This window comes from Urocitellus parryii, chromosome 11 (genome assembly GCF_045843805.1).
Source record: "Urocitellus parryii isolate mUroPar1 chromosome 11, mUroPar1.hap1, whole genome shotgun sequence".
Lineage (NCBI taxonomy): Eukaryota > Metazoa > Chordata > Mammalia > Rodentia > Sciuridae > Urocitellus > Urocitellus parryii.
The window spans coordinates 19,659,564-19,679,940 of record NC_135541.1 but is presented as its reverse complement, the minus strand read 5'-3'; the positions used below and the strand labels follow the sequence as shown (position 1 = coordinate 19,679,940).

At 46.9% G+C, this 20,377-nt stretch overlaps 1 protein-coding gene and 1 non-coding gene across 4 annotated transcripts; both read right to left on the bottom strand.

Annotated features, from left to right (window-relative positions):
- Positions 1–2,920: 2,920 nt before the first annotated feature.
- On the bottom strand, positions 2,921–20,262 carry Txlna (taxilin alpha). Of its 3 annotated transcripts, none has more exons than XM_026406815.2 (11): positions 20,166–20,262; positions 19,422–19,807; positions 18,333–18,671; positions 16,669–16,760; positions 14,330–14,500; positions 10,633–10,827; positions 8,840–8,959; positions 8,532–8,606; positions 7,987–8,079; positions 7,433–7,528; positions 2,921–6,365 (listed from the first exon to the last, which is right to left on the bottom strand). In XM_026406815.2, exons 2-11 carry the CDS (start codon positions 19,585–19,587, stop codon positions 6,039–6,041), a joined length of 1,674 nt encoding a protein of 557 aa, XP_026262600.2. In that variant the 5' UTR covers positions 19,588–19,807; positions 20,166–20,262; the 3' UTR covers positions 2,921–6,038. The 3 variants fall into 3 exon arrangements, with proteins under 3 accessions (XP_026262600.2, XP_026262603.2, XP_026262602.2); XM_026406818.2 differs by having other exon boundaries at positions 19,422–19,601; XM_026406817.2 differs by having other exon boundaries at positions 19,422–19,723; positions 20,166–20,247.
- On the bottom strand, positions 19,003–19,075 carry Trnaa-ugc (transfer RNA alanine (anticodon UGC)). The gene has a single exon. It is a non-coding gene; the product is annotated as a tRNA-Ala (tRNA).
- Positions 20,263–20,377: the final 115 nt, after the last annotated feature.

Below are 20,377 nucleotides of genomic sequence, written 5' to 3'. Positions count from 1 at the left end.
TTGCATTTAAAGAGAAAGTGACCTTCTCGGGCTTGGGTTGGAGCAAGTTGGGAGGAGCGTCCCCAAATTGACTGAGCTCAATTCTCTCACTCACCTGACCTCCTGCCCGAATTAAGGCGACCCTGTTGATCGTGCGATAACGGTTTAATAAATACTTTTCTGTCAGTTTTGGAGGGAAGGTACAGTCTCTTACAAAATGGTGGTGGCTTTGTCAGGAAAGGGGGAAGGGGATGGAAAGTAAAGAGGAGGCCGGGAGGGCTTGGAAGAGGGAGAACGTGTTAGTATCCAAGAATCTTGAAGCATTTTCTGTCTACTCAATACTCCTAACAACCCTGTCCATTGTAGGGAAAGTAAACACTAGTCATTTCCAGGGCAATAGCACTCTCCCCACCACACCCAGATCCTGCTGGGTGTTGAGCAGTGGGGCTATATTCTGGCATCGACAAGTGCCAGGTCCCCTCCTCATCCCTCAGCCTTAGGAGATATGTGTGGGGAGCCCCAGGTCGGAGAGAAGCCCACTCCATTCCCTGGCATCTGACTTCAACGCTCAGAAGGAAACCTGAGCACCTGGAGGAGCCTGCATCAATGGGGCAGCTATTTAAAGTCCTGGCAGAGGATCCTGGCTCGGGTCCTCAGGGCAGCATCTGATGCCACATGGGAGAGGCTCATTCTTGTCAGGCTGCCCAGCAGGCTCAAATCAACTGGCCCAAGGCAGTGCACACAGCCACCATGTCCACTTCCCCTTCACACTGGGCAAGAGCAGCTGCCCTGGGCCAGGCATCTGGCTGAGTTAAAGAGAGAGGCCCTGCTTCTGCAGGCACCTGTGGAAGGCTCATTCCCAGATATATGCACTCTGAAGACTACTCTAGAAAGGGAGACATTACTTCAGGAAATTTTCAATAATTGGGAGTCAGAGGGAAAGAGGACAACAGGAAGTCCTTTTCCTCCCTTACCAGAGCTGCCAAGAGTGGTGCTAGGGCTACTCCAGGAAAGTGTAGAGGGTACAGGAGCTCCCCTGCAGTTCCCACCCTCAGAAGCCTCAATTAATAGCAGAGATGCTTTGCAGCAGCATTCCCTCATCCCTTCCAGAGATCTTTGGAACCAATGTGGCCAGCACAGAACACTTATCAAGACCTTGGCTAGAAGGGAAAGAGGCTCTGTTCCTCTGGCTTGGACTGTCACAGCCAGTGGGTGGTTTACTTGCATAAGTGCAAAGCAAAGGCCCTTGAGTTGCTTCTGCCATTTGTTGGGCCTACATCACGTACCATGTACCACTTTTTATACATAACTAACCCAGGTCCCTGAAGTAATAGGATTTTGGATGAGGCCATCAGTAGGATGTCTCAAGCTTCATTCCCAGAGAATAAACAGGGGTTAAGAAATCAGCTGAATGAGCTGGGGCATGGTAGCATATGCCTATAATCTATAACTCAGGAGACTGAGACAAAAGGACCAAAAGTCTGAGGCTAGCCTGGACAACTTAAACCTAGTCTGAAAATTTTAAAAAGAGCTGGGGGGCTGAGGATGTAGCGTTTGCCTAGCATGTGTGAGGCACTGGGTTTGATTCTCAGCACCACATATAAATAAACAAAATAAAGGTCTATCAACAACTTAAAAAAAAAAAAGGGCTGGGGACATAATTCAGTGGTAATGTGCCCCAGGGTTCAATCCCCAGTACAAGGAAAACAATAATGGAAAATATAGTCTTGTCAAGGAATGCTTAAAAATCAAAAGGAATCTGGTGGTTCTTTTACATCCTCTTGGGTAGGCCACTGCTAGGGATGCTGCCCTGCCTTTTGCTTCACTCATGGACCCTACACATTACTGGGGACTAAACTCAGGGGTACTTTATCACTAAGCCTTTTTATTTTTTTCAGGCTGAGTCTTGCTAAATTGCCCAGGCTGGCCTTGAACTTGCAATCCTCCTGCCTCAGCCTCTGGAATCATCGGGATTACAAGTATATATGTGCTGGTTTCCACTTTGAACATTCAGTGGTTCTTCCCTGCCCTTTAGATTTGACCTAAATTCCTTAGCCTGGTGCACAAGCTTGAGCCCCTAGCCTCATTTCCCTTACCCTCTAATAAGTTCACCTGGACTTCCAGGTTAATTGCCTAATTACTACATGAAGTTGTCAATCATTTGCCTGCCATTCAGGTCAGAAGGTCCTTCTAGATATCCACCCCTCTCCCTTGCCAAAGGGGGCAAGGGCCTCCTCTCTGTTCCCATATAGTACCTCTGGCCTTTCCATACCTAAAAGGACCTTTTCCCTTCTTTAGTCTGTGAGCCCCCAGACGCCAGGGACAATTTTTTTTTTTTAGACCCAGGGGTGTTTAACCACTGAGTCACATCCCCAGCCTTTGGAAAAAAAAAAAAAAACAAAACAAAAAAAAACAAACAACTGGGTCTCACTAAGTTGCTGAGGCTGGTCTCAATTTGTGATCCTCCTGCCTCAGGCTCCCAAAACTGCTGGGATTAACATTTATGCACCACTGTGCCTGGCTCAGGGACATTTTTTTTTTTTTAAGAGAGTGAGAGGAGAGAGAATTTTTTAATATTTATTTTTTAATTCTCAGCGGACACAACATCTTTGTTGGTATGTGGTGCTGAGGATCGAACCTGGGTGAATGCATGCCAGGCGAGTGCGCTACCGCTTGAGCCACATCCCCAGCCCTCAGGGACATTTTTCGAGTGAAAAAAAATCATCTCACATGCTAACTTTGCCAAGGGCAAAGGCAGCTTAAGTAAATGTCAGTGTCCTGAGTCTGTGGTGACTGCCAAAAGGCAGGAGGAAACACTAGAAGGTAAAGGATGCTAGGCATAGCCATAGCCACTTTGCAGTAGATCCAGACATCAGTGATGATGGCAGGGACCAGATGTATCCAAAAACATCAAATGACCACAAGGCAAGAGAGGAATAAGTAAGGCAACAGACTCTTTATTTAATGTGGTTTAAAATACATCAATATCAAGTCCCTGGCTGTTGGTTGAATACCAAAAGGAGATTAACTCCCCCCGCTCCCCCAAAAGCTGTCAGCACAACTTCAGACAAGTCTGGGTGGCCAGGATGGACCATAAGGAAAGCAGTTACAGGAACACAGGCAGCTCCCTCCCTAGGCAGAGTGAGAGGAGCGGGCAAATGCCTGGCTGTCCCAAGTGATCAACCCTGTGCTGTGCAAGGTGAGGGCTGGAGTAGCAGTTCAGCAGGCTTCAGCGTCCCCGCACAGGGCAGCTCCATTGGCCTCTCAGTCAGTCCTTGGTAGGGCCAACATGGTGGGAATGGAGGAGGCTTAAATAACCGTCTTTACAGAAATAACATTCGTACACAAAGTGCCTGAGCTCAGCCCGTGGTCCAAAAATCTCATGGAAAACAAACAAACAAACAAAAAGTGCTGCTGACACCTCTCAAAATCTGGTGTGCATGAAGCTCTCAGCTGGACAAGGTCCTGAACATGAGTTACACATGTTCGCACAGCCAACTGCTAGGCTCTAAGCCTCACCTACTGTGGTCCCCTGGAGGGAAAACTAACAATCTAAGAAACCAACACAGCTCTTGGTCCTAAAACTGAGGTTATGTGCATGGGACTCACCTGGGTGAGGAAGGCACTGGCCCTCACTCATGGACAGGCCACCTCCCCCACATCTGGCCCAGACTCCTGGCCAGTTAGAGTGGCACCCAGGCTGACTTTGGAAAGCAGAGTGAGCAGAGCAGCTGTAGTGATTGGTAAGATTTGGTCAATGTAGAGGAAGAAAAAGAAATCCCCATCTACAGATTGATTTGGGTGCCTAGAAATGTGTGGAGCTGAGAGCCCAAGGTTCCACCTGGCCCTGACCTGGAGGAGTCCAGCTGGGGCCACCTACACACTGTAGCCTCCCATCCCATCACACTGGGATCCAACAGACCTAACCCCCCATGGGCTTTAAGAGGTAGCTAAAGTGAGGCAGGCAATTATGTAGGCCATTGTAGGCCTTTCCACTTTCTCCAAGGGGGAAGGCAGCTCTGACTCCTCTCGTCACCTCTGTAATCTAGCACACCCTCTGTGGAGTTGGCAGTTCTACACCTCAGCCTGGCACAGGGGCCGGGGAAGGGAGGCCTTATTGGGGCCAGCAGAGGCATGGAACACACCAAACACAGGGACTTCAAAGAAGGGAAGGAAAAGACCTTGGGAAAACACTTCTCCACAGGAGAGCAGATCTCAGCCAAGGATGGCAAAGACTTACTTACATTGTTGCTGGGGCATATTCAGTGAATTAAGAATATACTATGGGTTAGCAGAACACACTGTGAAGTGGATCAGTGATACCCAAGGGAAAGAGGGGTGGGATTAATTTGCCATCTCTTAAGTCTCAACATGATTCAGGACTATATAACACTCTTCATGAACCTATTTATCTGGGGGAATTTAAGTTAAGGGCTAGGGGAAGATGAAGGGACCTGTGGAATAATAAACTAGTTCAAAGAAGTATATCAAGAAACAAAACCCTACCCATCCTATCTTAGTCTGAGGCTCTTAGCTCCCTAGAGACCCAGCAGAGCCCTGCTTCCAAGACTCATTCTGTTGCCCCAAGAAACTGCTCTATACAAAGAGTGGTAAATACCCTGGCAGGTGTACAACAAGAACTTTCATCATACAAACTTGCTGCACAGTACTATATACTGGGTAGTGGTGGTAAACACCCATCTCCATCCATTTTATGGATTTCCAGGGCTCAGTCTATTGTTGAATCTCATTCTTTACCTATCAGACAACAACTGGGGGCTCCCACACAGAAGAGGTGGAATCCCAAGGACTCATTTCTTGGGCAAGGAGGTGTCAGGGAAACCTCAAGGATTGCACAGTTGGGGTGTCAGGAGAGCAGAAACAGACCCGTAAAGCCAAGAGGGCAGCTGGCCCTTGGGCCCAGCTGCTGCTGCATGGAGACAGTGGTGGTAGGAACCAGTGGTAGCCTCCTAAGATTGAAACCCATAGGCAAGCTTGTGGCAAAGCCATAAGAAGCTCTTTCATCTCTCTTAAATAATCTGATCTTACCAAACAGGAAACCTCAGCACCAACATGGCAAGGGAGCCAGGTGGGATGGTGAAGGGTGGAACAATGGAGGCCAGGCACCCAGTACCACTGCTACAGCACCCTCCCTTTTCCTTCCTCAGAAGATCCTCAGTATGAAGTATCAACATGCAAAACAAAAAACCTTCAGAAAGAATCCTTTGGGTGATCTCTTGTCAATCATCTGTGCAGGCTAGAGAGGCACCTGTGAATGATAAGGCTACTGAGAAGCAACATTGGCCTGGTCCTGGCACTATCAGAGGGCAGGGGAAGCAGTGCCCAAGGGGCTCCCAAACAGCACATCATCCCACAGAGAAACATTCTCCAGGTGCCTCTTCCTAGGCAGGAAAGCAGCTCAACCACGAACTCCAAGTGCCCTGCCAAGACTCTTGAGCATGGGCACCATTCCCGGGCTACAAAAAGCAATGGAGCCTCCAGGGGAGCTAGGAGAACCCAAGCCGCCCAAGCCTTGCTCACAAAGAATGCAGACTGGCCCGGGTGTTATCACCTGTCATGAGCTCTGAAGGGCTGGGAGGGGTATGAGCCTCAAATTAGGCAGGGAATCACTCATGTCACTTGTCTTGCCAGCATTCTGTGATGGCAGCTACAGATGACAATGCCTCTATGAGATTCACTAGCTCACAATGAACCTGGCAGGTGTACAACAAGAACTTTCATCATACAAACTTGCTACACAGTACTATGTACTGGGTAGTGGTGGTAAACACCTGTCTGCAGCCATTTTGTGGATTTCCAGGGCTCTGGAAAGCCACTGACTTCATCCGTACACCCCACCCTCAATGCAAGCCCAATGTACACATATGTCATATATATGTAAAACTGACCCACAAAATCCAAAATTGCCAAGTATCAGATGCCAGCCAGGTCAGAACACCCTGGCCTCAGCACTGGGCTGCTTAGCATGGGAGCCTTGTATGGACCAGGCCTGGCTGAGCTGCTGCTCCCTTCCCAGCACACCCCAAGCACCAGGCTCTCTAGGCGGTGGCAGAGGTGGGCTCCTGGGGCCCTGTATGGACTGATCCTTCTGTGGATGGTGTTCCTGAGCAGCCAGGAACTTCTGTGGCCCTTGGGGAGTTGGGTGCTTGAACCCCAGGCCCCTCGCCAACCTGCTCTTTGGAGACAGGGGCTGCCTCTGGCCTCTGCTCAGGGCCACTGTCAGTGAGGAGGCCCTGGCCACCAGCACTCAGGTCCTGTACCCTTTTGTTCAGGTCATTCCGCTCTGTCTGCAGTGCCCGGCATAGCTTCTCAAGCCGCTGGATTTTCACCTGCAGACCCTCCAGCTCTTTGTCCCGAAGTGTTTTCTATGGAGAGAAATGGGTTCTTCAGTAGTAGTGAGCAATCTCCCACCTCACTACCACTTAGTTGGAAACATTCAACAAGGCTGGGAGCAGCCCAGTCAAAAGCTGGCCCCTTACAGTAAATAGCCCTGGTTATGCTATGGCTTGGCTATCACCTGGGGGTAGTATGGTACAGAGAAGGGGCATGGCTTTGTTAGACAATGTATTCCTCCAGTTTCTACCAGATGACCTTGGCAAAACATTTATTTTTTGAGCTTATCTCATCTGTAAACAGGACTCTTAACACCAACCTTAGGTCTCAAGAGAGGGTTCAGTGAACTGACATATCTAAAACATTCAGCTAGGGTTGGCGTTGTGGCTCAGCAGTAGAGCACTCGCCTAGCGCATGTGAGGCCCTGGGTTCAAGCCTCAGCACCAAATAAAATTAATATCTTTTTTTTTTTTTTTTTAAAGAGAGAGTGAGAGAGGAGAGGGAGAGAGAGAGAGAGAGAGAGAATTTTTAATATTTATTTTTTAGTTCTCGGCAGACACAACATCTTTGTTGGTATATGGTGCTGAGGATCGAACCCGGGCCGCACGCATGCCAAGCGAGCGCGCTACCGCTTGAGCCACATCCCCAGCCCAATAAAATTAAATTAATAAAATAGAGGTATTGTGTCCAACTACAACTAAAAAACAAATATTAAAAAAAAAAAAAAAGTAAAAAAACAAAACATTCAGCAAGACTGGTCTACAGTAAGTGTTTCATCAGAGTTAGCTCCTTTCTTTAATACCATAAGCCACAAAGTAAAATTATCTGGGCTGCTCTGCATGCAAACCACATGAATCACTGATACCCCTAATTTTTCTGCTTCTTCAACCTATTTTTCCACTTGCTCCCTGGGGTTCAACTGCAGACTTACCATGGGGCTCACCACCTCCCTTTGGGAATAGGAATACTGCCTTTGAATTTGGAGAGACATACACAGGAATCCAGTTCCACTTCACACTAGCAGTCACCGACTGGCAGAACATAAAAGAGCCTAATACACTGCATCCCCTGCCCCGAGCTCCAGTCACCCTCTACCTACCTCCTCAGCCATCTCAAGCAGGGCCTTGTTGCTACTCTCCCATCGGGACCGGTACATGGTAGTTTCTTTCTCCAGCTTCTTGATCTTCTTAGTCATCTGAGTTACATGATAGATGGAAGGAAATGGTCAGAGCTGGGCTACCTATGAATCTGTCTCCAAAGTGGGGAAAGATCATCACATCTGTGCCACCTCGCAGTTAGGAAATCTCTAGTTAAATGTCTACTGCTGGGGGTATATTCAGTGGTAGAATGCATGCTTAACACATACAAGGCCCAGGATAAAAAGGTCCATTATCAGGGCTGGTGATGTAGCTCAGCAGTAGAGAGCTTGCCTATTACATTCAAGCCTTGGGTTCCATCCTCACCATCCCCAGGACAACACACACACACACACATATAAGGTCAGAGTACCCCTCCTCCAGGGTGAAAAGGCTGTGATAGCTCCCTACAGATATCAATCACAGTAACTATGTACAGCTTCCCAGGAGGCCCCATGGAGTGGGGGCAGATTCCATGTTCAATTCAGCAGCCACACATGGTCTAGACTATCATTACCTTTTCCATTTCCTGTTTGAATGTGGTGAATACCTCACTGCTTTTGGAAAGAGTGTTCTGGAACTCCTCAAACTTCTCTGTGTATAGGGCAAGCTGGTGAGAAAGAAATCCACATGTAAGACTGGGCTTCTCTGGAAGGTACCTCTGGTCAACATACTCAGACCTCTCTGGCCCTTTGACCCAATAACTGCGTTCAGATATCGTTTTCCAGTAAAACAAATAAACAAACAAAACAAACATGTATTTGGAAGGATAAATCCAAAATGCTAAATTTGGAAACTAAGATTTGGAGTGATTTCAAAATATCAAGATCCCCCCACTTTTGACAAACTTCTGTCCCCATCTCCTCAAAAGCAACACAACTTTCAAGCTAGGAATGAAGTCCTCTGAGTTCATTTAGCTACCTGGTTACCACCACAGAGGTGCAATCAAGAACAAAGGTTCAGTCAAGGTCACATAGCAATCTAGGCAGAGCTACTTCTAGAATGAAGGTCCCATTTCATTACCCCCAGGATGGGGCCCAGGGTCAGGTTCCACTACCTTACCTGCTGTTTCAGGTGGGTCTCCTGCTGCTTCATCAGCTCACACATCCTCTGGGATTCCACTGCCTCTTTCAGGAGCTATTTCCAAGACAGAATCCCAGACATTGTCAGAAGCTCCAGGGCCTGTTTGGCCTTTTTTCTACAAGCACTGACCTCACTGAGGCTACCTGCTCTTAGATTGTTGTATGGGCAACTGACTGGACTAGCAGGCAACAACTTGCCATCAATACAAAGTCGATTCCAAGCTGCACCAGAACCTATCCCACCACCTATACCCTCCCCCCACCCAAGTCCTGGGACCTGAGCCTCACAAAATCCTTCTCCCGCTGGTGCCGCTCCTCTGCCTCCTTCAGCATCTCCTGAGCCTGCTGGAGCTTGGCATCCACCAGCTGCTGCTGCAGGTCCTTGTGTTTGAAGACTTTGTCAATATGCTGCAGGTAAGATGATGAGACGGTTCTGCACGTTAGGAGCTCCCTTTCTCAAGGAGGCCCCATCCATAGACCAGGCATACTGCCTAACCTCCATCATGATCTGACACACTGGACTTCAACAACATGTACAAGATGTGGGCCCCATGTACCAAGATTATGGTCAACATCCAAACTTCACCTGGTTTCTCTTCCATTGAGATTGACTAGGGCAAGCTTAGGGGTTAATGACTGGAATTAATTCCAGGAAGCCAAGCAATTAATACACTCAAACCTCTGGCTCCAAGACTGACCACCTCATGGAGCCAGCACTCTTCACATTTGCAGTCCCTGACTCCCTTGTAAGTGGGAAGAAAGGGCAAAGAAGCACTTCTACGAACAGTCTAGCTCATTTGGCAGAGAACTGCCATTTCTATAGACAAAGACTAGACCATGCATCTCAAGGAATAGCTGTCTTAACTGTTGGAGGAGCTCTGGGGACCTCAGTTCAGAGAAGGTGGAGAAGGTGATACACTCACAGGTTACTTTGAAGGTAAAATCCCTTGGACTTACTGAAAAAAAGGGATGTAGGGAATCTATTTTTCAGATGGAGAAGGGAAGGTATCTTGAGGACAGGTCCAGTATGGGAAAGGATGAGTACCAGTCACCTGTGATCTAAAATTCAGAGGCTCAAAAGGAGCAGGTGGGAATACTCGAACCTAGGGAGGGCAGTGAGAAGCTACAGGGCCTGATTGACCTGCATCTCCTCCTCTATAGGCAACATTAAGTCCTTCAGCCTTGGGGGAAGGAAGGAGAGAGGATCCTCAGATTCTTGGGAGGTAGTACTTCACTCTAGTGGCCCAGAAAGACTTCATGTCTCTCGGAGCTCAGGGCCCAAACCAGACTAACTCCCCTCAAATCACAAGCAGCCTTTCCCCCAAGGAACAAAGAATTAAGGGGTGGGTCAAGGATTCCCCTCTAGGTCCTGTACAACACAATCACAATACTGAAAAGCAATCCCAAGAGAGCAGGTCCTGCCTATATCCCCCTAGGCACCTGGTTCAGAGAAGGTCCCCAGCCAGGCCTATAAGGTAGCTGCACATTTCCCTTCTCATGACCAGAAAACACATGACTGGCAAAAGGGACTGAATGTTTTAAGTGCCTGCTACAACAGCCAATGTTAGCCAAGGTAGGGACACCCTGACCTTCCAAGTGGCAGGGGCAGCCAAGCAGCACGCAAATCAGTGGATATATCCCCTGGATTCCATACCTACTACAGGTCCAGCATTTCCCCTGGAATTCCAAATTCCAAAAAGCCTAAAAATCATTGGGGATGTAGCTCAGGTGTAGAGCTCTTACCTAGCATGTGGGATCCATGGGTTCAATCTCCACTAACACAAAAAATAAAAATGAAATAAGAAAAGTTCTGAAAACTGAAATACCAAAATCTGCCAGTCAAACCTCAAATGTACCAATGTAAACCTATTTATAATCTAGGGAAGTATCTAGAAGTTTCAATGCTAAAGTGTCTGATTTGGAGGTGCTGCCCCAAGCTCTGCTGGAGGTATACCACACACCTCCATTTTCAAGGAAGGAGGAAGAATGGAATGAAGACTGAAGTGTGCTGCTTTAGTACCCAGCACACACCAAGAGCCTCACAATCTGATGGTCACCACTGCTATCCATGACAACCTCACCTCCTCTCGAAGTTCATACTGCTCAATTAGTTTCTTAAGCCTCTCAGCCAACTCCATATTCTCCTGGCGCAGTTTGGAGTTACGCTCGTTATGCTGTTCCATCTGCAGCTGAATGTCATTCAGTGTCACTTGGAAATGTGAGGTCACCTCCTTGCGCTTCTCCTCTTCCTCTCGGGCGCGCTGCACACCTTCTTCCTGGGCAGAGAAGCCAGCCCAGCATCATCATCCACTGTTCCCTAGCCAGCAACACAAGGCTCCCACAACTATCCCACAGGGATCTGTGCCAAGAGCCCTCTCTGCCACTAAGCCTGGAGCCAGGCTGCAGGATGTCATTCAATGATGTTTCCTAATGTACCCCTCTGTAAATCAATTGATATCCAATGAAATTCCCTGAAAAAATGCAGCTACATTTTGAAACAGCTTAGACCTCCTAAATTCTCCAGAAAAAGTATTTTAGATATTCTTTTTGTTGGCAGTATTGGGGATTGAAGCAGGTCTTCATGAAGGCTAGACAAAACCTCTACCACTGAGCTATATCCCCAGCACCGTCTAACTCTCTTAAATTTTTGAGATGGGATCTCACTAAGATTGAGTTGCTCAAAAAGGCCTTGAACCTGTGATACTCCTGCCAAAGCCTCCTAAGTAGATGAGATTACAGCTATGTGCTACTCCACCTGGCTCCAGATTAAGTATTCCTGTTTTAATGTGCTTTTGTCTTCCCTGAAACCCCAGAAAGTTGTTAAAAGTTAATAATACCCAGGGTAATAGAATAGTATAAAATTAGACAATCAGATATTGCTGGTTGGGATATACTGCCACCTCATTAGAAGGCAATCTAAACTGGGCAGTGGGGCATGCTTATAATCCCAGTGGCCCAGGAGGCTGAGGCAGGAGGATTGCAACTTCAAAGCCAACCTCAGCAATGGCAAGGCACTAAGCAACTCAGGGAGACCCTGACTTTAAATAAAATACAAAATAGGAACGAGGATGTGGCTCAGTGGTCGAATGCCTGAGTTCAATCCCTGGTACCCTCCCTGCTCCCAAAAAAGGCAATCTAGAAAAATCTATTAAAATTTAAAATGTGCATAGTCTTTGACCCAGCCATTTCACTTATGCAATTTATCCTACAAATTCTACATAAATGGCTGTGGATATATACAATAAGAATTTTCATTGTAGCTCTCTATGTAATCATGAAAAATTGGAAGCCGGATGTGATAGTGCATGCCTGTAATCCCTGTGGCTCAGGAGACTGAGGCAGGAGAATCGAAAGATCAAGGCCAGCCTCAGCAACTCAGCCAGGCCCTAAGGAGCTTGGCAATACCCTGACTCTAAATAAAATACGAAACAAAAGGGCTGAGGATGTGGCTTGGTAGTTAAGGCCCCTGGGTTCAATCTCCAGTTAAAAAAAAAAAAAAAAAAAAAAAAACAAGTTGGAAACAACTCTAGCCTCAGCAACTTTATGATGTCCTAAGCAACTTAGTGAGACCCTGTCTCAAAAAAAAAAAAAAAAAAAGGAAAAAAACAAAACAGGGCTAGGGATGTGCCTTAGCAGTAAAGCACCCTTGGGTTCGATTCCCAGTACCAAAAGAAAAGCACACATATATCCACCCAACACTGCTGTAAAAAAGAATGATATTGCTGCATGAACCGAGAGGAAAAAAATAAGACGTTATATAAAGTGACAAAAAAAAAAAAGAACAGTATATGCTGGGAGCAGTGGCGCACATGCCTGTGACCCCAGCAGCTCAGGAAGCTGAGGCAGGAGGATCGCAAGTTCAAAGCCAGCCTCAGCAAAAGTGATGTACTAAGCAACTCAGGGAGACCCTGTCTCTAAACAAAATACAAAATAGGGCTGGAGATGTTACTTAGTGGTAACATGCCCCTAAGTTTAATCCCCGGTACTACAAAAAATAAAAGTAAATTATATATATATAATTTGTATGTAAAACTTTACATTTGTCACCTTTAATAAATTTATATTATTTTACCTTTTGCCGCAGTACCAGAGACAAAGCCCGTGTACTCTACTATTGAACTACAACCTAAGCCCTTTTTATTTTTTTTTGAGACAAGGTCTTGCAAGTTGCACAGGCTGTCCTCAAACTTGTGATCCTCTTGCCTCAGGTTCTCGAGTAGCTGGAATAACAGGTGTGCAACACTGTAAATTTAGTGGCCCATGCCTATAATCCTGGCAACTCAGGAGGACGAAGCAGGATGATTCTGAATTTAAGGAGGATTCTGAATTCTGAATTACATGAATTTAAGGCTAGCCTGAGCAAGTGGGCAGGCTGTCCCAGAATAAAATTCAATAAAGTGCTGGGAATATACTTTAGTGGCAGAGTGCTTACTTAACATGCTTAATCCCCTGGGTTCAATCCTAGAATGGACAAAGAAAAACAAGTTGCAAAACACTGTATATTCACATTCAAATTCTATAAGAAATATAAAAACTTGGGAGGATATATGCACAAAACCTATTTTGCTGCTGGGTGTGATGCCACATGCCTATAATCCCAGCAGCTCAGGAGGTTGAGGCAGGAGGATTGTGAGTTCAAAGCCAGCCTCAGCAATGGCAAGGTATTAAGCAACTCAGTGAGACCCTGTCTCTAAATAAAATATAAATTAGGGCTGGGGATGTGGCTCAGTGGTAGAGTGTCCCTGAGTTCAATTCCCAGTACAAAAACAACCAACCAACCCCCTATCTTGCTGACATGGTAGCAACAAGGCTTTAACCACACTGACCCCACCCACCCTAGGAGATGCCCAGGATCCAGGATCCTAATAATCTCTGAGATAAGCACTGGATATCTGCTTAGTAGTTGCTATAGTTTAGATTTCTGTCCCCTGTAAAGATTTATGTAGTAAAGGCTTGGTCCCCAGTGTGGCACTAGTAGAAAGAGATGGGGACCTAGCTAGATGCTGTGACATATGGCTATAATCCTAGCTACTCAAGGGGTTGAAGCAGGAGGATCCCAAATTTGAGGCCAGTGTGGGCAACTTAGTGAGACTCTCTCTCAAAATTAAATAAATAAATAAATAAATAAAATAAAATAAAAAGGGCTGGGGGTATAGTTCAGTGGCAGAGTGCTTGCCCAGCATGCGTAAGACTCCGAGTTCCATTCCCAGTTCTATATAAAAAAAAAAAAAAAAAAAAAAAAAAAAAAAAAAAAAAAAGGGGGGCTGGGGATGTGGCTCAAGCGGTAGCGCGCTCGCCTGGCATGCGTGCGGCCCGGGTTCGATCCTCAGCACCACATACAAAGATGTTGTGTCTGCCGAGAACTAAAAAAAAAAAAAAGAGGTGGGGCCTACTGAAATATCTTTAGGTCATTGGAAGTATGTCCCAAAAGGGGTTGGTGGGACCAGTGGCCTCTTCCCAGCACTGAGGTGAGCAGTTTTGTTCTGCCCTGCCTTCCCCTCAGGCCTAAGTTGATTATCTCAGGTATTTGTTATAAAAAGGGAAAGGTGACTAACACAGGATGGGACTGCTATCTAATTGAGAAATACTAAGGCCACTGCATTTGGAGTTGTCTTAACCTTTACCTTATTCAAGACAAGTACATGTCAATGGTTGCAGTTCTCTTGAAGGTGGGGCATTACTGGATGTGAAGTGTTTGTATAATGTGAACCTATACTACTTTTTGAGGGGAAAGCCAATCAAAGACCAGTGATCAGAGAGAGAGGCCCCCTGGCCTACCTTGAGGGAGCGATTGTGCCTTTGCAGCTCACGGCACAGACTCTCAAGCTTGCTGCGGGCCAGGACAGCCTTGCTATGCTCCCCGCGCAGGTGGTCCTTCTCTTGTACCAGTTGGCTTTGTTTCTTCTGCAGGAGTTTCATCTGCTTCTGTGAATTCCGATGTTCTTCCAGCTGGGGATAGGGAGGACACTGAACACCTGGGGCAGGGGGGAGGTGTCTCCTTATGGGGATTATTATGTAGCTCTAAGAACTCCTGAGCTGAGCACTGGCCTATCCCCAGACACCAGATGAAGCAGCTCAGGCCAGAAGAACTCTTATAGGCCCACAATGTTGGTGATCTACATGCTCCTCCTGTGAATTCCTCACATTAACTCAAGGGTCCATCTTAGGAATACAGGAATGCACACTCACTAGGACCAGTAAGGTCACACAACCAGCAGATCAGCTTCTATCCTAGCTCTGACTTTAGATATAGAATTCTCAAGATACGTCAGACCACTGCATGGCCCCAACTTGCTGGACACTCTCACACTATGATGAAATTACCTGCTACCCCACCTCAGACACATTCACAGACCCTATTGCTGCCTCTAATTCCTCCCAGACTTCAGTTCTGGTTCACTCTTGTTCTCTACACAATTCCTATTCTCATTTTTGGTTATTTCAGTATCAACAGACAACTGTGATTCCTGGGCCTGACAGTCCTTAACCTCTTTCCCTGGCCAGATTATCCAAAATGGAGGTCATTTTCTTCTTCTTTTTACTCTGTGATGCTGGGCATCATGTAGGCCAGGCCAAATGCTCTACTACTGCGCTACATATCCAGCCCAAGGTGATTTCCTTTTAATTTTAGTTATTAAAATAATCCCATTAGTCAGGTTATGATTGCCCCCATTTTCCAGACAAATTTCTTCCAGAACAGAATAACCAGTTATATGTGGATGGAGGGACTGGGGTTGTGGCTCAGTGGTAAGGCACTCGCCTACCAAGTATGAGACCCTGGGTTCAATCCTCAGCACCACTTAGAAATAAATAGATAAAATCAAGGTTAAAAAAATTTTCTTTAAAAAGAAATGTGGATGGAATTAAAGAATTCTAAAATAGGTAAACAGCAATAATAATGATAAAATAAAATAAAATAAATAGGTAATGACCATTAACAGATGAACCTGTTAATTCAAATTCTGATGTGAAACCTGTCCAGAGGGATTTGGCTGACCCCCTTGAATATAGTCAACACTTTCAACACCAAAAGATGGAAGACCACACTTGGTATTTCTTGTGATGCTACAAGAAACAGAGTATACTACCTAAGAATAATTATTTTTGCAAATGTTGAACCTCAATTGAATCAAATTTTTAGAGCTAACTTCCATTTTACTTAGTGGAACTACGAAGGTAAAGGGACAAGTTAAATGCTACTACAGAGACAATAAAGGTAGAAATAATGCCTCATACAGGACAATTAAACTGGTTCTGCAATACATTGATTTCATAAAGAAAAAAAAAAAAAACAAGAGGCAGTGAGATGAAAAACTGCTCTGGAGGAAAAAGGGAAATAAATAGCAAATGACTAGCATTAATTTTGTTAATGTGATAATGGCCCTGTGTATCTCCTTATTTTAAGAAGATGTATCCAAAAGCACACTATGGCAAGATCACATAGAATTTGACAAACTAGGAGCTAGGTAGGGCTCTACCACCTGGGAATTGCTCTTTCAGAAATTTCTTTTAAGCCAGGCATGGTGGTGCACGCCTATAATCCCAGCAGCTTGGGAAGCTGAGGCAGGAGGATCTCAAATTCAAAGGCCAGTCTCAGCAACTTAGCAACTCAGCAAGACCCTGTGTCTAAATATAAAAAAGGGCTGGGGATGTGGCTCAGTGGTTAAGCACCCTGGGTTCAATCTTTAATAACCCCCCGCCCCCAAAAAAATTTCTTTTAAGAAATGCAAAGTTTTGCCAGGCATGGTGGTACACTCCTGTAATCCCAGTGGCTTGGGAGGCTGAGGCAGGAGCATCAGGAATTCAAAGCCAGCCTCAGCAAAAGTGAGGTGCTAAGCAATTCAGTGAGAACCTGCCTCTAAATAAAATACAATAAGGCTGGGGTTGGCTCAGTGGTTGAATGCCCTTGAGTTCAATTCTCAGTATAATGTGAAGTTTTACCTCATTGTTAGCACTAAAGTGGGGGGATGGGAATTGACTCCAATTTAATAGAGGGAAAAGGTTCAGAGAAAGGTTGAACAGGAATTAAGCTAGTCACTTGCCCCACATAGCCCTATGCCAGGTGGTCTGTTGACTTTACAAAGGCAGGGGGATGCCAGTGGAAGGGGCAAACTGACCAGTTCAGCATACTTCTTGCACAGTGCTGCCAGCTTCTCCTCTGGGGTGCTTAGTGTGTTCAGTGTCTGCATCAGCAATGTGATCTCCTTCCCTATAAAGCAAAAGGAGCAAAGGTAGATACCCCCTTCTCAGGGCTCACCTCCCCTCATCCACTCTCAGGCTCACACTTATGAGCACTGAGGTAACCCTCCCCTATCACACTTTCTGTTTTGCCTGTTGGCCACGTTCCCTACTAGACTAGGTGCTTCAACAAGGTTGGAACCAACTGAATCCTGCACATCATTGCAGCATCAGTAGTGTCCATAGTGCCACCACAAAGCATGTGAATGAATGCTTATTAAATAAAGGACTGAATTTTTGTGGAATTTCCTTGGTTGAGTAGCACTAGTAGGAGGAAAAAACTGCCTTCTCTACCAAATGACAAAAGGTGACCTAATGCTACTGTTTCAATGCAAGGAAGGCCTTTCTGACAGAGGTAGCAATAAGAGTCCTGGTCTCCTTGAGAAATTAACTCCTGCCAACAAATGTAGCCAAATGGTGAATTTTAAAATGAATATCCTTTCCATATATGTGGTCCTAAGTGTTTAAAAAAAAAAAAAAAGTTAGGGGAATAAGGACTAGGACAGGGACCTAACCTAGATTCTTATACACATACACACAGCTGTTGAACTGTCACTGCTTTTTCCTTACTGTCTTGTGCCTGAATTATGGAGCCTTCCATCTGCCTCCCCTGAAGGCCTCCTCTGTACACAGCACAGACCAGGCTCCTGAAGTGTTAGCCCTGGAAGGCCTGAAGAAATCATCATGAAAACTGCTAGCCAGTGACAGAGGCCCAATTCTACCCACAGATGGGTTTTATTTGGTTTCTACTACTTTAGTTGCCTTTTGTTAAGCTATTCAGTTGAGTGCATGCAACTGTGGCTGAATCAGGTTGAATCAGGCCCACTCTTGGTCCTCATAAGGCCTCCTGTCTAATTTAGCTTATCCAGACAACTGGGTTTTGGTTTTCAACCCTTGTTTAGTCCAATTCCCTTAATGTAGATGTGGATATTAAAATCCAAAGAGATAAAGGACATCCCAAGGTCACATAGCAGGTTAGAAGTGGTGCTCAAGAGTCCATCTAGGACCATGTGTGGTGGCGCATGCCCATGATCCCAGTGGCTCAGGAGGCTGAGGCAGGAGGATCTCGAGTTCCAAGTGAGGCACTAAGCAACTTAGTCAGACCCTGTCTCTAAATAAAATAGAAAATAAGGCTGGGAATATGATATGTCAAGAGCTTTGTAATGTTGTGAACAACCAATTTAAAAAAATGAAAAAAAAAAAAAAAAAGGAAAATAAGGCTGGGGATGTTGCTCAGTGGTTGAGTGCCCTTTAGTTCAATCCCCAGTTCCATTCCCTTCCCCCTCAAAAAAGTCTATCAAAGGCTCCTGCTCTTCATTTTCTCAGCAAGAGAACCAGCTGGATTTCAGCCCCACTTGCTCCCAAGACCAGGAGGCTTTGAATAGAGAATATCCAGCATCCCTTGCCTTGATTAAACTATGGAAACCAGCTGCTCTGAGAAGTAAACTTTTCTCTGAATTCTAGCAGGGCAGGCTAGTTCCATGGAATGCCAGAACCAAACTCCCTCCCCTCACTAGCATTCCAAAAAGCTGCCCTTTCTCACCCAGACCCTTGGCTTTCTTCTTCTCCTGTGGCCTTCGGTGGTCCCGGTCTCCAACCTCATCATTTGCACGGATTTCTTCTGTGCATGGCTCTCCCTTGGAGGTTTCCTTCTCGCCATTGACTACAGGGGTTCCTGGCTCAGGCTCCCCATTCCTTGCTGCATATGTCCGGGACTTCTCTGCATCTTCAGGTTCAGCTGGCTCACCCTGTGCTCCATCCTCCCCTGGGCCCCCCTGATTGTTGTCCACACAGTATGTACTCAGAATATCCTCCAACTGGCGGCTCAACTCCTCTGAGACATCACGGAGGGCCCCAGACTGAACTGCTTTGGCTTGAGCCCCTTCAGCAAGAAAAAACAAGAGGTAGAGTGAGAAATAAGATGGTTACGCTATGGGTTGGCATTTTTTTCAGACCCAAACTCACTAGTTTGGGTTAAATGTTGTCTAACTTCTTTAAACCTCAGTTTATTAACTTACAAAATGATTTACCTATTTCTTACTACCACCCAAATGTTATGAGCACAGGAGAAATCAAACATTAAGTATCCAGCACATAGGGCAGGGCTGGCACAGAGCAGGAGCTTAACTTCTATTCCATCTCCTTCCTTTCAAAAGCTAGGTCTTGCTATTCAAATAGTTCTATATAGTAAGAGCATTTTTATATTTATTTTTTTGAGGTACTGGGAATTGAACCCAGGGCCTTATGCATGCAAGGCAAGCACTCTACCAACTGAGCTATATCCCTAGCCCCTGCTATTCAAATAGTTCTAGAAATGCCTCCAATATGAAGGACAACTACCCACTGGTGACTGAGGTATATCTAGTGGGGCACTGCTTTGCTGACGGTTGTCTCATTTGGATGCCACCTGATTAAATCCTGCCAGAGCCTACTCCCAAGAGTTCTGTTCCAGGTCTTAAGAGGGAAGGCTCTACCATGTCCCCATGGGGCTCACACAGAAGGGGCACTATCTCCTCCCACTCGGTATTTCCTCCTTTCTGGGTAAACAGTGGCCTCAACCTCTAACTCCAGGAGCAAGGCTGGTACCATAAACCCCTCCCCCTGCCCACGGAAAAGCAGAGCTGGCACACACCCTCCGTCTTCCCAGGCGCCTGGCTGGTGGAACCTTCAGCTTCGGTCGCAGGTGCTGACTGGCTGGGCCGCCCCTGGGGTCCCTCTGGTCCTGTTTCCGGCTGCCCGGGGCTGCTTTTTGGGTTGGACTGTTTGGCAGCCCCATTCTTTTTGTCTTGGTTCTTCATTGTGATTTGTAATGCTAGGTTAGAGGCAGATCCTTTAGAAACACACACACTTGCTATTTTCCAGACTTCCAAATTCTTCGCAGCCTGGACCAGAAATTCCAACACCAGGCGCACAAAGCTTCTTCCAACAAACAACCTGGCCGGAGGGAGTCAATGGTACTCGGTTTCTGGCCAGTCGGGGGGCCCTGGCGGGCCCTGGCAGGCTGTCGGGGCGCTGCTCCTGAAGGGGGGTGAGGAAAGAGGCCTCTTTTCTCCCAGAGCCACTTCCCGGCACGAACACGGCCCCCTCACCGCAATCCGAGCGCGGGATTGGCTCCCGGCCGCAGACTGACGTGGCGGGACGCTCGAGTCCCGACCCCCTCCCCCGCCCCCCAGGCCCCACGTGGGCTGCGCGCGCGCGCGCGCGTAGCCACCCACGCCCGGCGCGCCCTTCAGCCGCGCCGAACGCCCGCGCATGCGCAGGACGACCGCCTCGCTACAGCCCACGCAGGGAATTGACGCGATTCCCCCAGTAGCCGATGTGTCCGGGCCCACAGGCCCTGTGACACTCTCGTCCTACCGACCGCAGCTGTACTCACCTCACCGCCGACGTCGGACGGCGTTCCCCGCTCTGGCCTAGTACCGGAAACCCCGGGTAACCGCTGCCGGCAGGCTGCCTGCTCTTACTGCAGCCAATCAGCGGCCGGCGCTGGCGCGGAGCTTGCTGGGAAAGATGGATGAAGGCGGCCTTTGAGGCGGGAGCGTAGCGGAAGCAGAGGAGGGAAAGACTACCCGTCCCTCCATGCATCGG